Source organism: Galeopterus variegatus, unplaced genomic scaffold (genome assembly GCF_000696425.1).
Source record: "Galeopterus variegatus unplaced genomic scaffold, G_variegatus-3.0.2 Scaffold9723, whole genome shotgun sequence".
NCBI lineage: Eukaryota > Metazoa > Chordata > Mammalia > Dermoptera > Cynocephalidae > Galeopterus > Galeopterus variegatus.
Genome location: NW_007735834.1, coordinates 36,708 through 52,270, shown reverse-complemented (window position 1 = coordinate 52,270; position 15,563 = coordinate 36,708). Strand labels below are relative to the sequence as shown.

At 45.8% G+C, this 15,563-nt stretch overlaps 1 protein-coding gene, 1 long non-coding RNA gene and 1 pseudogene across 2 annotated transcripts in view; 2 read left to right on the top strand and 1 right to left on the bottom strand.

Moving 5' to 3' along the window:
* The first annotated feature begins 4,898 nt into the window (after window positions 1-4,898).
* On the top strand, window positions 4,899-8,648 carry LOC103609527. Its single transcript, XR_552146.1, has 4 exons — window positions 4,899-4,926; window positions 6,215-6,263; window positions 7,340-7,383; window positions 8,227-8,648. It is a non-coding gene; the product is annotated as an uncharacterized LOC103609527 (long non-coding RNA).
* A 1,617-nt stretch (window positions 8,649-10,265) lies between these two features.
* Window positions 10,266-11,489, bottom strand: LOC103609530 (annotated as a pseudogene).
* Window positions 11,490-12,206: 717 nt separating this feature from the next.
* Window positions 12,207-15,563, top strand: part of LOC103609528 (olfactory receptor 7A17-like) — a 27,982-nt gene continuing 24,625 nt past the window's right edge. The window contains exon 1 of the mRNA XM_008593838.1: window positions 12,207-12,263. Within this exon, the coding sequence (XP_008592060.1) occupies window positions 12,207-12,263 (57 nt within the window). The remainder of the gene's footprint in view (window positions 12,264-15,563) is intronic.

Sequence of the window (15,563 nt, the reverse complement as noted above, 5' to 3'; positions counted from 1 at the left end):
CCCTCTATCTTGGCGCCCTAGGTAACAGCACTGAACACAACCTTTGCTGCCTTGGAGCTTACTTTTGTGGGGGGAACAGGCAATAAACGTACACTCGTGGATAAATGGACACATGGGTATGTTAGCTGGTGAAGAGTGCTGTGAAGAGAAAGAAAGGCTAAGTGGGGTCAGGAGGGAATAGGTGGGGTGGGGGTGCTTTCACAAACTGAGTGTGCAGAGGACCCTCTGATAAGGTAACGTTTGCTCTGAGGCTCAGATGAGCTGAGGGAGGAGGCAGATGAGAGGAGAGTCAGTGCATAGGCCCTGAGGCAGGGACCTGGACTGTAAGAACAGAGAGGTGGGCAGTAGGTGAGTGGTGGTAGCAGGTTCCCAGATTTAGAGTCACCTGGGACATTTACAAAATACTGATGCCAGGGCCTTTCTGCAGAGATTCTGATTCCACAGGTCTGACGTACAGACTGTGTAAGGGTCTGTAGGCCCTGGAAAGCACTGGATTTCATGGGCTGAGACTAGAGCATCAGATCCCCACCATACCACGCAGCCCCCATTCTCTGTCACTGAGTCCAAGGGAGCCTTTTCAATGCCGAAGGGCGGTGTGGATCAGGAATCTTGGCTGCCAGATCTCACACATTGCTTGGCTCCTAGCAAGGGCTCAATACATAAATGTTCGAATTTTAAGAAAAAACCTGCATTTAAGCCTGGTGCCTGCCGCCCTCTGTTGCTGTTTGGGGCCTGCTGTTTCTCCCTCTCGTCCAGTCCTGAAGGTCTATGTCTTGGTGACCTGGGTGGTTTCCCCGCGTCTAGACAGTGGCAGGTGCTCCACTTTTATTGCAGGAACGGGAGTCATGCTTTTTATTTCCCATAGACCGAGGTGGACCCCTTTTGGGAAGCCTTCTCCAGGCCCTCCTCTCTGGGGTCCTCTCTGCCCCTTGGGACGCATGTGGGTCACAGCCCCCACCATTGCCTCCAGACAGTGAAGCTGTTGTGTGCTGGGTCTTACCCCTTGTGCTGAGTTTGTTGAATGGATTGGCTGGTGGATGAGTGAGGGAGGAATTTAGGAAACACTGGAAAAGGAAGGCAAAGCCAGTGTGGGGTCCCCGTGGGGTCCCGTGCAGTTGGGAGCTGCCTAATACACTAAGCTGAGTCGGTGAACATGTGGCACACTGGCTTGTAGGATGTCTTATTGTACGTAAGGGCATGTGTTACAGACAGCCTGGCATAGGTGAGTGCCCATGGACGGGGTAGGAGAGCAATTTCCTTAAGTCACACTTCTTCCCGTGGCGTAGTATATAAAAGTATATGTGCTTTCCAGCTTAAAATCGTGACCAGAATGCCTAACAAAAACATACTAAAGCACATTGCAGCCATTTAAAATGGACAGGTGTGAAATGGAGATAGTAATTTTGTCTGATCTAGCAGTACTTAAAGTAGGACATTGAAAGGGCTGCCCCCGACCTGAGTTCCTGGTGAGGAATCTGTGCTTTCTGTGTGGCCTGGCATTGGGGATCTATCCCTATTCTAAAGCAAATGTACCAAAATTCCAAGCCTCTGTGGGTTCTGAATTGGTGATTTTTAGTTTGCTAAAGGTCTTGAACTCCTCGGAGGACTTTGGAAAGCTATAGACATGCAATTCTGCCTGTTCTTTGAGTCCCCCTCAACCTCCAGCACCACCCTTCCTGAAACTCATTCATGAATCCATGGAGATCACAGACTTCATATTGAGAAACTGCTCTAAGAGGATTTATCTCAAGTGATAGCTGATTAGTATTTAAGAAACCAAGTTAGGCTAACACAGACTATGAAAGTTTGGGTCAGCATTTTAATTTTTTCGTTGTTGGAAAAGGATCATACTTGTAAAAATAACTCAATTTTTTGCCCTAAATGAAAGTTTGTATGTGATAGATTTTCTTGAACTGTTTCCCTGCCTACCATGAAGTCTAGATACAGACATAATGAGAATTATGAAACTGGTGTGCCTCAGTTTGCATGCAGTATAAAACAAAATGTTAAAAATTAGAATGAATTAAAATATCTTGAAAGATGTGGAAGGGAATTCAGTTCTAAGCCCTTTCTTTGTCAGTAACAGTGAATAATTATCTTTTTTCTTTTATACTTTCCTTGATAATGACTCTTGGTATACTGTATATAACTCAGTTCAGTTTAGTTCAGGTATTTATAGAGCACATCTGTTAGGAATGCGCAGTATCCCTTTGAGGCACTGAAAGATGGGTCAAAATAACTCAAACAGGTTGCAAAATTCTTGAAGCAACATTAATTTTAAATAATGTTTAACTTTGAAGCCCTGTGCCCTGCAGCGTTCCAGGTTACTCTACATAAAACTGCAGGAGCCAGGCTCTGTAACTGTTGGAAATTGTGTTTTCCCCTGAGGAATAAGTTTGCAGCTATGCAGGGGTTTGTCCTGCTTGTCAGGTGTGTCAGTTCTCTGGTCTGTGCTGGGTGCTGAGTTCCATTCTGCTGCCCAAAGCAAACCAGGTGGAACTGTTGATAATTTAAAAGGAGGCCACAAACACTTGACATAAAAACATTGTGAAGATGAATTGGTTATAATACTTCTGAAGATAAAAAGTAATAAGCAAGGGATGAATGTTGTAAGAAAAGGGAAAAAATTACTTGACATCCACTCTACTAATTCTGGGTCGTGGACCGCATGTGCCTGGTGTTGAAAGGATGAATAAGGAAACACCTCATCTTGCAGGGAGACCCACCTGTTAGCTCCTAATTAGGTCAGAACATGAAGGGGATGCTGTGGCCACACAGGGAGACCACCAGTGTCCCCCAGAGCAGGAAGTGCTTCGGGGTGACCACCTACAGATGCGTCAGAAGACTGGGAAGGGGAGCATCCGAGCAGAGGAGAGGAGAGGAGAGGAGAGGGATGCTTGCAGAGGGCTGCCTCGAGATGCGTCAGAAGACTGGGAAGGGGAGCATCCGAGCAGAGGAGAGGAGAGGAGAGGAGAGGAGAGGGATGCTTGCAGAGGGCTGCCTCGGGCCTCTGATTGGGGAGGAGGGGTTCACGAAGCTCTTCTGTCAGCTGGCGGCGGAGAGCTGAAGAGGCCTCACATCAGAAACAGATCCTGGCATTGTCCATTTATGTCTATTCTCACACACTTTTAAAGGGTGGTAAAGCTGCGGCTTGGACGTCAGTGTCTGGGGCCGATCTGGAAAGTGTGGCCCTCCAGAGAGAGATGGCTTAGGGAGGGCCAGTCGGACACGGGAGAGGGCTCAGGAGATCACCGTCAAGGGAAGAGAAAGCGTCTGGACGGCTCCTTTGATACTCTAAGGTGGACTAAGTGATGACAGAAGGATTGAGAGATGTCTCTGAAATAGGTATTTTATCCTGACTTGAGAAAAGGTTGGAAAGAAAATAACGCAATAAATGAATAAGCTGTGGAGTGATTTGAAAAGGCTGTCAAAGGCGCTGCCCACCCAGAAGACACCCTGAGGAACAGGCAGTTCCTGTGCACATGGTTCCATAGCATAGAAAAGGATAGATCCACAGATCCTTCATCCTAGATCCACAGTGTGACCGTGTGTTTATTTGAGACAGCACAGTAAAGAAAGGTGCCCAGGGGTTTGGCCGCTGGTGGCATATTAGTGATTTTGTGGGCTCTCTGGTGCTGGTGGCAGTGCCTGATGTCCGAGAGCTGAGAACTGACCCAGATGCTCATGAGGTGTCTAGGGAGAGCCCAAGAACAGGGTAAAAGGGGTATGGAGTTTAGCAAAGGTTTAAAAATCTCTTCCCTCCTTTTAAAAAAGCAAGGTCAGCATCTAAATACAAGGAAAAATAAGCAGTTACTCATGTTGCTATTAAAACTCAGTATTTTGGCCATATCATACAGTCTTTTTTTTTTAAAATGTATTTTGTATTAATGGAAGTCATACTGTGTATATATTTTTTCATCTGGTACTGTCGTAACTACTTTAACATGTTACATAGTTTCATAGTCATATTTAAAATGGCTTTCTGATTTTATCAAATCACTATATCCTAATTTATACAGTGGTCCTCCAATTGTGGGGTATTTTGGTTTATTCCTTTTTTTATGTGTGATTAAATAAGGCCGTGATACTAGTATTTGTGAAGGCAACTTTCCTGTATATATATATATATTTATCTATTTCTGGAGAATAATACTCAAAAGTAAATCTCCTGGTTCAAAATTATTATGAACATTCTTTATACTTTTTTAAGTGAATAATGAATATAGTATAGCTTTATTTTAATTTCTCCCATGTCATACTTCCTCTGCTCTTAAGGTGATTGCTCATAGTCTAGTGTTATGTTTTAAAGTCTTCCCTGGTAAAATTTCACTGTCAGGCCAGGGCTAATTTATACACTTTTATTGAAGGCCAGCTGTACACAGGCACAAGACAACCTGCCCAGCAGGTGCCCATAATCAAAGAGCCTGTAATAGAAGGAGGTTGATCAGTGCTGAGAAAGGACAGGCCTCCAGTTGGAGGTGAGCCATGACTTTGGCCGTAACTTCTGTGGGTTTTGGTTTAATCGACATTTAAAGGCAGAGGTTGATTGAACCCTGGAGTCTCTTTCAGATGTGCAGTTCTTTGTTTTTGTTGCTAGCTCTTCCTCAAACAAAGGTTGAAGACATACTGTCTATCAAAACACATGTACCCTTGAACTCCAAGCCCCAAAAGAGGTATTCCAAAACTACAGGGAGGGACAGGATCACATTTCCACTTGCTTTTTAGTCGGACTTAATTCTTTTGAAAACAAAGTGTGCGTTTTATTGTCTTGATGAGCTAAAATTTAGTTTTCTTAGTGAACTTTAAAATCTTGGTCAAAATTTAAAATTTTATCAATTGGAATCCCTGAATTTTGTGGCATTAATATTAATTTTTTCCCCTCTTCTTTTTTCTTACAGCTGTTTGGGGAAACTTCGTTAATATGAGGTAATGGTTTTTAATTACTTGGCTATTGTTGGGTTTTATAGACATGTGTCAGTTGTTATATATGGCTTATACCATTGATGTATGTCATGGATTCATCGAAGACTGTTTTTAAAACGAAATTGAGTTTTTTGCTATTCACAGCTCTAGGTGGTTTCTCTTCTGTGGATATTGTTTACCCAGGTGAAGAGCAGATGTAAAGCCGTGGACACCTCCTCTACCTCGCCTACCTCGTCCTTTTCCCTGCGTGTGTAGACAACAGGGTTGGCCCTAGCTGTCACACCACTGAAATTTGTACATGGTATTTCTGGGTGTCTTAAGCAGGAGCACAGGGGGGCTTTTGCAAAACTTTTTGAGAAGGTACTCTCTTAGGGGACCTGGCTTGCATGGCCCAGGAAGCTACTGGAAGCGGACACTGAGACCACCTGTCATATCTGTCCCGGGGTTTGACCCACGGAACCTCTGGTCTGAATGAGCAGTGTTTGTGCTTCTTAATAGAGCAGGAGGGACACTTGCAAAAGTAAAATACTCCTGGTAGTTATCTCTTTACCAAATAAAAAAATTGCCATTTTTACTCATTAAAAAGTAATAAGCATTTATTGTAAAAACAAATTTGATGCTGTTAGTACAGTTTTCCATTTAAAGAAAAATTTGCTTCATTTTATTTCGTGGTATTAAACAATGTAAGAATAACAATTACAATTGTGATGATTGTATTGGAATTTTAATGCCCCTGCACAAGGCTACAAGGGTAAAAGGTTACTGTGCCCCCAGGAGGCTTTTCATGTGGAATTGGTTGAGGTAGGTGGGGCTGTGTTTATCCAATTCCTACTGCCAGGGTACCTGTGTCTCCTGACAAAGGCTGCTGTGTGTGTGGCTAGGTGGGGTGTCCAAGGTCCTATTTAAAAGAGTTCTGTGTTTTTACTTGGAAAAACTCCATTTTGCATTTAAGTCCCAGGGAAAGCCCAGCAGACAAACACGTACTCCTATAGACACTACTTCCTGCTTCTAATTTAAAATCCCGAGTTGGGTGTAACATGGAAGTGGGATTATTTTGGTTTATAGAAACAATACTGAGCATGTTCATAGGTGGATTGAAGGAAATTCCCTCTCCACGGCTGTGTTATTTTCCCTGGTACACCCCTTCTGGAGGGAAGTGGCACCTATGACTGCTCCTTGGGCAGGGAGGGAGATGGCTTTGGGTTTGTGTTACAGTAATTTGTCCAGAAACAGACATTGAAGTCACAGAGCCTTTCAATTGGTCTCAGTTTCATAGTTTTCTGCTCAACAGGTCTATCCAGGAAAACAGTGAACTAAAAATCGAAAGCAAGATTGAAGAGGTTAGTCTGTCTTCCATATTTTGCTTCTGTTTATCAATTTATTGATCAATTTCACTTCTGTTGCTTGCGCTGGTATCTTGATTGCGGCAGCTTGATGCTCTTCTATGATTTTGAAACCATCTCTTAAAAAATTACTCCCTTAAGAGACTTTTTTTTGTTATCCTGCAGATGCAGTCTCTTTGTCCTTTTTTATAAAGGTACGACGTGTTAAAATAAGTTCTGCCATAACGGCAAAATGGATTTTGACTTTTACATGACTTTTCAGGTGAGCCTTTCTTAGAGCAAGGGAGGTGATTACCTTTAAGAGATGGAGGCAAATCCCAACATCCACTCACCTGAGCAGATGCTGAAAGGAAAAATGATCCCAGGTCAGATGCTTGGAAACATCCAGAGCTTCTGTATGCACAGGTGGGGAGTCACACTCCCACCACACTGAAAGCTACCACTTCTGCTCAGTTGTACACCTCCTGCTTTAAAACAGTTGCTTACAGTTTATAGATAAATAAATGGAGATACAGCTAGACTGTTGTACCAGGGCTGTGGGAGGAGATGGGGAGTTACTCATCTGGATGTGAAGCCCAAGTGCTGGAGTCGTAGGGAAGCCCTTGGGTTGCTGTCTTTCTGCCCAAGACCTCCGTTTCGACACACAGGAGTGTGGGTTGACTCACAACCTGCAGCTTACGTGCTGGAGCTGATAACATGGATATGATAGCAGAAATAAGATGGTAAGCTTTTGTGAGCCACACTTAGGGAATACTTTAGTTTCTGAAAGAGACTAGTTTTTACAAACCTGAATCACCTTTTACATTCTTCTAGTAAGGGGGTGAATAAAAAGGTTAGCTTTCTCAGAGATCCAGGCATCCTTGGAGCAGCAGTTGCAGCTTGCAGTTTATCAGCTTGGAGCGAGCTCTGCGATCCATGTGGTATATCTTAGTTTCAAACTGGAAGTGAATTTGCAGAAGAAATTAAAATCTGATTTGTGCAATGTCATGCTTATCCTACACGTCAGAACTGGGTGAAAGTGGTGGAGGACTGTGTTTTTGCTTTAAAATTGATTTTGGTTACTTTTGTTCCAGATTGTTGAGCCACTAAGAGAGAAAATCAGAGATTTGGAAAAAAGGTATGTGTACTTTGTTTTGAGTTTAGGAAAATGCTTATATCTTAGCTATGTGACAGGTGAAGGTCCGTATCTAATGTAAGTTCGTCTTAACTGAGTAATTCTGTAACATGAAAGATACAAGGCACTCTCAGACACTTTTCCATAAGAAGACAAGTTTTAAATTTGGATGCAGTGTTTTTAAACCTTTTTTTTTTTCTTTTATCATTAAGGACTATTTCTGATGAAAGCCATAGATTCTCCAGAAAAAAAGATTTATATTTATTTATTTTATTTTATTTACTTTAAATTTATCTTTCCAGGGGTCTTCCTGAAGCCCAACCACAGATCTTAAGTTGAGAGTCCTTCTAATGTCAGTTTGATTTCTACAAACTATATCAACCTAAATAAATGTCCACATAAACATTTTTGGTTTTTCCCCCATTTGAGCATAATACCCAAATAGTCAAAATATTGGAAGAAGAAAGGATCTTTGTGTGTTAAGATCTTCCTTGTCCAAACTCTGTGACTTTCTATGTTCCTGCCAATTCATTACATAGGCGTTGAACTTAATCCTTACCCTCTTTTAACTTCTGCAAGGTAGTCAGATGGTTTCTGGCATATGTTGATTAGTCTAACAGAATTCCAAAATAAGAGAACAACCTGGAATACCTAAGACATAGTGCCATATATTGAACACTATAAGAAATTATGGATACGGAGCCTATGATATGGCATCTTTAGTTATTTATCTGCTTTTGCTACCGGAGTACATTGGGAGGTTTCCAGAATTTAGCCCAGGTAAAATGGCTGGGAGGGAAGAATTGTATAATATGAAAGACACTTTTTTTTTTTCTTTTTTGGCAGCTGGCAGTACAGGGATCAAACCCTGGACCTTGGTGTTATCAGCACCACGTTCTAACCAACTGAGCTAAGCAGCCAGCCCTTGAAAGACACTTTTATTTGAATCAAAGTCCAAACAGAATTCCTCCTCATCACGTTTTGACAGGGTGGTTTCCCTCCTGACCTTGAGACTTGATGGGTAAACTCCTCTGAGTCCCTACACTTCTGAAACAACTGAGCCTCAGGCACTGGAGGTATTTCCTTGAGAGCATGTGGGAAACCTTGTATGTCTAGAGTAACAGTTGAGTTTTTGGAAACTTGAAAGAGGAAAATGAAAACATTCATTAGAGATTATGTACATTTTTTTTCTTGGGATGAGTTTGGATTATGCGTGTCAGCATTGTGTGAGCCTTGTATCAAATTCAGAATAAAAAGGAAGAAATGAAGAGCAGTTTTCTTTGATTTTTCATTAAATGACCAAAAGGAAATAAGGATGGAGAAGATTGATCAAATAAAATGTGTTTATTCATTTTCTTCCTGTCCTCAACTGAGTGGTTAGGCAAACTATTAATTTCAGCTCTCACTGGGATAAAAGTTATTCATTGTTTCTAACAAATTCCCTTAGTAATGGGTGTTGTTTTTTTGTTTGTTTTTTACATAGACAAACTCATTAAATCCTCCCAACAATGTTAGGAGATATATATATATATATATATATATATATATATTCATCCCCAGTTTACAGGTGAGAAAACTGACACAGAGAGATGAATACCTTGCCCAAGATCACAGAGCTCGTGAGAGGCAGAGCAGGATGCAGCCTAGACTGCCTTACACTGCAGAGCTATGCCCTTATCTGCTGCACGCGCTGCCTCTCTCATTCTCAGCTGTAATACCAGGTTAGGCGGGAGAGAGGTGGGAGAAGCATTTAGTGGTCACCCCCTCTGAGCCAGGCACTCGGCAAACACCTATATGTTTCAATGTCAGAAGAACCCTTCAAGTGAAGGATAAGCTAGAGCTATGCCCTTATCTGCTGCACGCGCTGCCTCTCTCATTCTCAGCTGTAATACCAGGTTGGGCGGGAGAGAGGTGGGAGAAGCATTTAGTGGTCACCCCCTCTGATCCAGGCACTCGGCAAACACCTATATGTTTCAATGTCAGAAGAACCCTTCAAGTGAAGGATAAGCTAGATACTCACTGTTCATGTGAGGAAGCAATACCAGAGATGTCTACCATGGCCACACAGCCCAGGAAGTGACGGGGCTGAAATCCAAACCTCTGCGTGAGCTCTGCCCACTGGGTGTCCCTTCCCCAAGTTGTGTAGGGAGCTGAAGAGAATGGAGACCAGTAGGGAGGGAAAGAAAGGGTGTGAAGGCTGGAAAAGGGGTCCAGAGGTTTTAGGCCTGGAAACTCCGTCTGGCTTCCCTGGGGTCCTTGGCAACCTTTGCACCTCCCCCAGGTAGCCTCGCCGGGGAGGGGCACCAGAGGGGCAGAAGACTCAAAGCAGCTGGGTCCCTGGAGAGCAGCTTCACTGCCACTGCCTCCTGCTCCAGTGCGATGGACTTCATGCTGGGCTGCTGGGGATGGGAGCGAGGTCTTGTGGGGTCTCCCACCCCACACACCTGCCCTCTGGCCTCTGAGGACCTGGGCAGGACAAAGGGCATTGCCTACCCCTGTGCGCTCTTCAGCAGCATTTCCTGATCTTGCTTGGGGAAACAGGGATGAGGCCTGGACGGTGGCACCTCCTCCGGAGGACATAGGAGACAACCTGGATTGCTGGGTGGGTGAGGTCTGGAGTGCAGGGGGCAGCCCAGGGCCCAGAAAGCTGAGGATGGTGAAGAATCTTCAGAGGGTACGAGCTGGCATGGAAATGCTATCCCCAGGACTTGGTCTAGCCATGGTACTGCCTCTCACTAGTCCTGCAGTCCCTTAGCTCCCCTCTAACCCAACCATTCACCAGCCCCGAGAAAGGTACAAGGGTGGCCAGAAAGCCCCTCTCTACAGTGGGTCTGGCTGTACCATGGGGAACAGAGCAGATGCGTGGTGGAGAGGGCTGAGAGGCTTCACTGGGATTGGTGCCGCCGGTACAGCATGGCCAGGAGTGTGGCCATGAGCACCCCAGTCACAGCCACCCAGAGCCATGGAGCGCAGGGCGCATCCCAGACACAGCGCACCACCACTTCCTCCTCCTTGAGTGGCGGGGTGGCACACGGCCTGGGGCAGGCCTCCAGGAGGTTGGCACTGGGATCCTCGGCCACATGGATCCCAAAGGTACCCACGGACATGTACTCATTCTCTTTCGGGCCATGGTTGGGCTCCCCACCATGGCTGGGCCCCACACCATGGCTGGGCCCCACACCATGGCTGGGCACTGCACCCAGGGAGTCTCTGCAGCTGATGGTGAGATCTGCGGTGCAGCCAGAGAAGGGCTGGCAGGCCAGCTGGGATAGTAGCATGCTAGGCGTGCTCAGCTCTGGCCCAGATTGCTGGCTCTCAGAGCTGCTGTCTGTCCAGGGCAAACTCCCTTCAGTGGTACCTGTGGGTGCTGGAGCTGCTAGGGTCTCCTCAGCTCTGGTGCTGCTCCTGCTGGCAGGCACTGTGTTGGCAGGCACCTTGGTGGGCACCATGCTAGTGGGCACTCTGGATGGCACCATGCTGGCATGTGTTGAGTTGATGGGCAGTTTAGATGGTGCTGGATTGGTGAGCACAGTAGAGGGCGTTGTACTGGGGGGCTTGGAGCTGGTGGGCAACTTGGAGGGCACTGTGCTGGCAAACGCTGGTTTGGCAGGCACTTTGGAGGGCACTGTGTTCACAGGCATCAAGTTGGTGGGCAGCTTGGAGGGCACTGTGCTGGTAGTCGTAGAGTTGGCGGGTACCTCTGCCTCACCGCAGTGGATGACAGCCTCAGCCTGGTCACCAACGCCCCCTGCAAAAGCCAAGCCAGTGGAGGAGGAGAAGGTGCCAGGAGATGGAGCTGACACTGCAGGTCCAGGCAGGCAGCTTGCCTTGGGAGTGGAATGGGCCAGAGGCTGGAAGGAGACAGTCAGAGACACAGGCCCTCAGGGTGATGTGAGGCTGGAGACCACGGCTGCTTTGTGGGTACTGCCCAGTTCTGTGTCCTGCTCCTGATGCCTGCTGGAGGCCAGCAGGCTGAGGGCTGCCAGGTCAGATGAGGGCTCCTGGGGGCCAGCCAACCTCTTCAGGATGGCCCCAGTGCTGGGTGTCTGTAAGATTTGCTCTGAACTCTCTTCCGGGGACTTTGGTGGCTGTGTGTCCAGGACAGGCATGGGGTAACTTGGGTCCTTCTCCCTGTAGTTGTTGTAGGGGATGCTATGGGCCACAGCAGGTGTAGAGGACCCTGGAACCTCAGCAGGAACTGTTGGTGGCTCCAGTGGGGTTGGGAGATGGTTTGGGGTCCCTGGTCACTTGCTGTGAGGCAGGACAGGTAAGGCAGAATCTCCAGAACATCAGTATGGTGAAAATTGCTGTGATCGTGGCAGATATACTTATAGGTCTTGTCCTCAGCAAACGTCATCACTGCTCAGGTTCTGAACAGAGAGGGCCCTGGCCCAGCAAAGAGTGGATGGACACAATTTTCAATTATAGATATGTGTGTTTTCTTGTTTCTTACCTGCCTCCCCCATCAGGGAGTGCACGGGTAGCCACGACCCTGTGACCCGCAGATCGCCATCACGAGTCCGGAACCTTCCCCGTAATGGGTGTTATTTGTGCTTTAAGTTTTTCTTGCCATGATTTTGTGCTGAAATAATACCGCTTGTAACATTGGATGATAACTAGAAATTCTGCCTTCGATGAGACCGAATGGAAAAGAACGGCCGAGACTCGGACTAACAGTTCACCAGAGAAGTCCCGTTTTATTGAAAGCTGCGGGTACATTTATAGGGAGCTGCATTCCGGGATCAGGCAAAAGGTGAACGGGGCATTAGCTGATTGGGCAGGGCTAGGCGGGAGACAAATGTTGACCTGTGACTGGTTAAGATTTCATGCCGGCGGGCTTGTTGGCTGTGGAGAAGAACCCGGAAGGGCGCCGTATTGTTAAGGTGTGTCCAGCTCTGGTACTCACAGAGTCCCTACATTCCCCCCTTTTTCCTCTTTTGTGGGAGGTGGGTCGTCGAAGTCATTGAGCTACTTCCTGCTGGAAAGGGGCGTAGTGGGGGAGAGGAATTGGGGGGAGATAGGAGACCCTTTGTGAATCCCCAAAGGAGGGTGGAAAACAAAGTAATTTCGAGAGGGGAGAATTCCATGAATGTTCCCTGAAGCCACAGGTCAGTTACTTGATCTATCCAGCGTGTGTAGGAGGCTGTAGGGGAGAGCATCCAGGCATCTGCAGCTAAAACCTCTAGGAACAGGGGCCACCAGAGATGTAGGTCCATATTAACAGTGCGTTAGCTGATCCGTTGAGGAGCAGCAGGTAGGATCCTCGGTGGCTAGGAGCTGGTAATTTCTGAGTAGAAGCTGGTTAAAAGTTTGGTTAGAAATTTTACCGACTTGAGTTTGGATAAACTTTATGATACAAGGTAGGAAGAGATAGGTCATAAGTACAATAAGTAGAGGTCCTAGAACCGGCCATACCCACGTAAGAAGGGGATTTTGAAAAAAAGAAGCAAAGGGGTTGTCGTGGGCAGCTCGGAGGTCTGAGGCTAAGTTGGTGAGTTTGACAATATTGGTTTCTACTATCCCAGACTCGTTGATGTAATAACAACATTCTTCTCTAAGAAAGATACAGGTGCCACCCTTTTCTGCAGTGAGGAGGTCTAGCGCTCTGCGGTTCTGTAGGGTAACCCTAGCTAGGGAAGTAATTTGTCTTTGTAAGGCAGGCAGAGATTTAGCCGTGGAGGTGAGGGCAGCTTCGAGTTTGTTATTGATGTCTTTTGCTGTCCATAAGGTGTGTCCTAAAGCTCCTCCCGATAAGCCGGCTGTAGCAATTGAAGTTGTTAGGGATATTCCCACTAAGACTGGGAGGAAGGCGGCTCGTTTTTGTTTTGAAGGTGGATGTAGGAGAAAATAGAGCTCTGAGTGGGTATAGAGAGTTAGTTGGGGAACAGCGGTAACTATGAGGCAAGGAGAAGTGGTGTTAGGAAAAATAGTGGAAAGGGTTCCAGGAAAAATAGTGGAAAGGGTTCCGTTGCACTAGAAATATAGACCTGATGGAGCTGTTGTGTGATTTTGAATGGTATAGTTGGAATTACAGTGAAATGAGGGGTCAGGTGATGGCGAGGATGGTCCATACATGCAGTGGTGGGGTACCACAGTGTGGTTAGAGTTATCATCAGGTTCTCATAGTGGAACCTCAGGGAGGCTGAAGGATGTAATTGATTTGGAGGAAGAATTGTTGGTGAATGGGGTTACGTTTACTGGGACCGCAGCCAGGAGTGGGAGCAGGAGGGATGCACAAAGGAAGCAGTTGGGGGAGGGGTAGAGTTGGAAAGAGTTTGAATAAGGAGGGTAAGTGTTGCAGAAATGATTTGTTGCCAGGTGTAGATGGGGGAATGTTGTTCCTTTAGGTCTAAAACTGAGAAGTGAGTGGTGGAAGCTGGGATTTGGGATAAAAGAGTGTAGGGATTGGGCACTAAAGGATGGATAGGAACAACAGCGGCATTAATCAGGCAGAGATCTTGGACTAGTCGGTAAGACCCGTTTGGTTTTTTTACTGCCAGTATGGGAGTGTTGAATGGTGAGTGGGTATGGCGGAGGTACTGTTTTTGGAGAAGGTCCTCAATTATGGGTCTTGGACTAGTCGGTAAGACCCGTTTGGTTTTTTTACTGCCAGTATGGGAGTGTTGAATGGCGAGTGGGTATGGCGGAGGTACTGTTTTTGGAGAAGGTCCTCAATTATGGATAGAAGCCCATGGAGGGCCACAGTACTAAGAGGATATTGTGGTTGACTTATGTATTTAGGGGGATTTTTTAGTTTTATTGTTACAGGGACACAATGTGTAGAAGAGGGGTTAGTGGTGTCCCATACAACAGAGTTTACAGGATGTAATAGAGAAGGGTATGTGTCCTGTTCGCTTTCAGGGAGGAGTGCTAGTAGGAAAGTGGTTGTAGGTGTCCCGACCCGCGGGATATTCAACGCAGACCCTGGAGGGGGGAGTGGGAATTGGATGGGACAAGAGACATGAGAAATTGAGACAAGACAGTATTCTGATCAAGTCTCGTTTATTGATTCTTAGGTTACATCTTATATAGGAGAAGGCAGGCATGCTGCAAAGGGTCTGGAATGTAAAGATATGATAATATCTTGAGGAGAGACAAAGACAGGACATTCAAAGTAAAGGTTGCCACCCAGAATGTTTATGGTTAAACAGTTTCTAGAGAAGGCTAAAAGGTCACTTGCAAATTAACTTGCATAGCCAGGAGCAATCAGTTTCTGGCATAAAGATTTCGAGGCAGTTATGTAAAGCATGGCCATCTGAGCAGATTGTCAAGGAGAAGCGGTCTCACAAGAAGGGGTGTGGAGCTTCAGGCCCCCAACATATCCCCCTTTCTTTTCTTATATGAGAAATGGAAACATAGCCCAACATAATAAGAGCTGTGTCTGGCTTAGGTTGGGATGTTCAATTCTATAACAGCTTACCCGTCATTGGGAATAACTGTAGCTGGACAGATATCCCTGTCTTAGGTTGCTGTAGAACAACATCCTCTTACCCGTCTCTGACTATTCAGCTCTATTTTTTGGAGGGCGAGCAGATCGATGTCGCTCATTAGAGGAATGTTCCATTTCCAGCCGTTGATAATGAATCTGAATGGGCCGTGCTTAAATAGCCTCTATCTGTTCCTTAATAAAGGTAGTGACCTTATTAAAAAGGAAAGGCCCCAAGGACAGCAAAAGAAGTAAACCTATAAGAGGACCCAGTAAAGGTAAGAGGTAAGGTAAGAATCCGTTGAGCCCAGTCCAAAGGGGATTGTCAGCCAACTGTTTTCTTCTTTTTTCCAAATCCTCTTGCAGTTGTTTAATGCGATCACGCACTATTCCAGACTTGTTCGCATAGAAGCAGCATTTCTCCTGCAAAGCCAAACAGATACCTCCCTGTTCTGCAGTTAGTAAATCAAGACCTCTGTGGTTTTGTAAAACTACCTCTGCCAAAAAATCTTATTGGTCTTGTAAATCCTGAATAGTCTGAGAAAGAGTCTGTACATCTGAGATTAATTGTTTAGATAATTTGGTACATTGGGATATAGAATGTGTAAGGCCAGCAGTTCCAGTGGCTAGTGCAGCAGTAATTCCTAATCCAGCAAGCAAAGGAATAAATTGTACAGCTCTCTTTACTCTTTCTGTTATGTGTTCAAAAGTGGGGATGGGTACAGGCTCAGTTCCCGGTATAACATCAACATCAGGA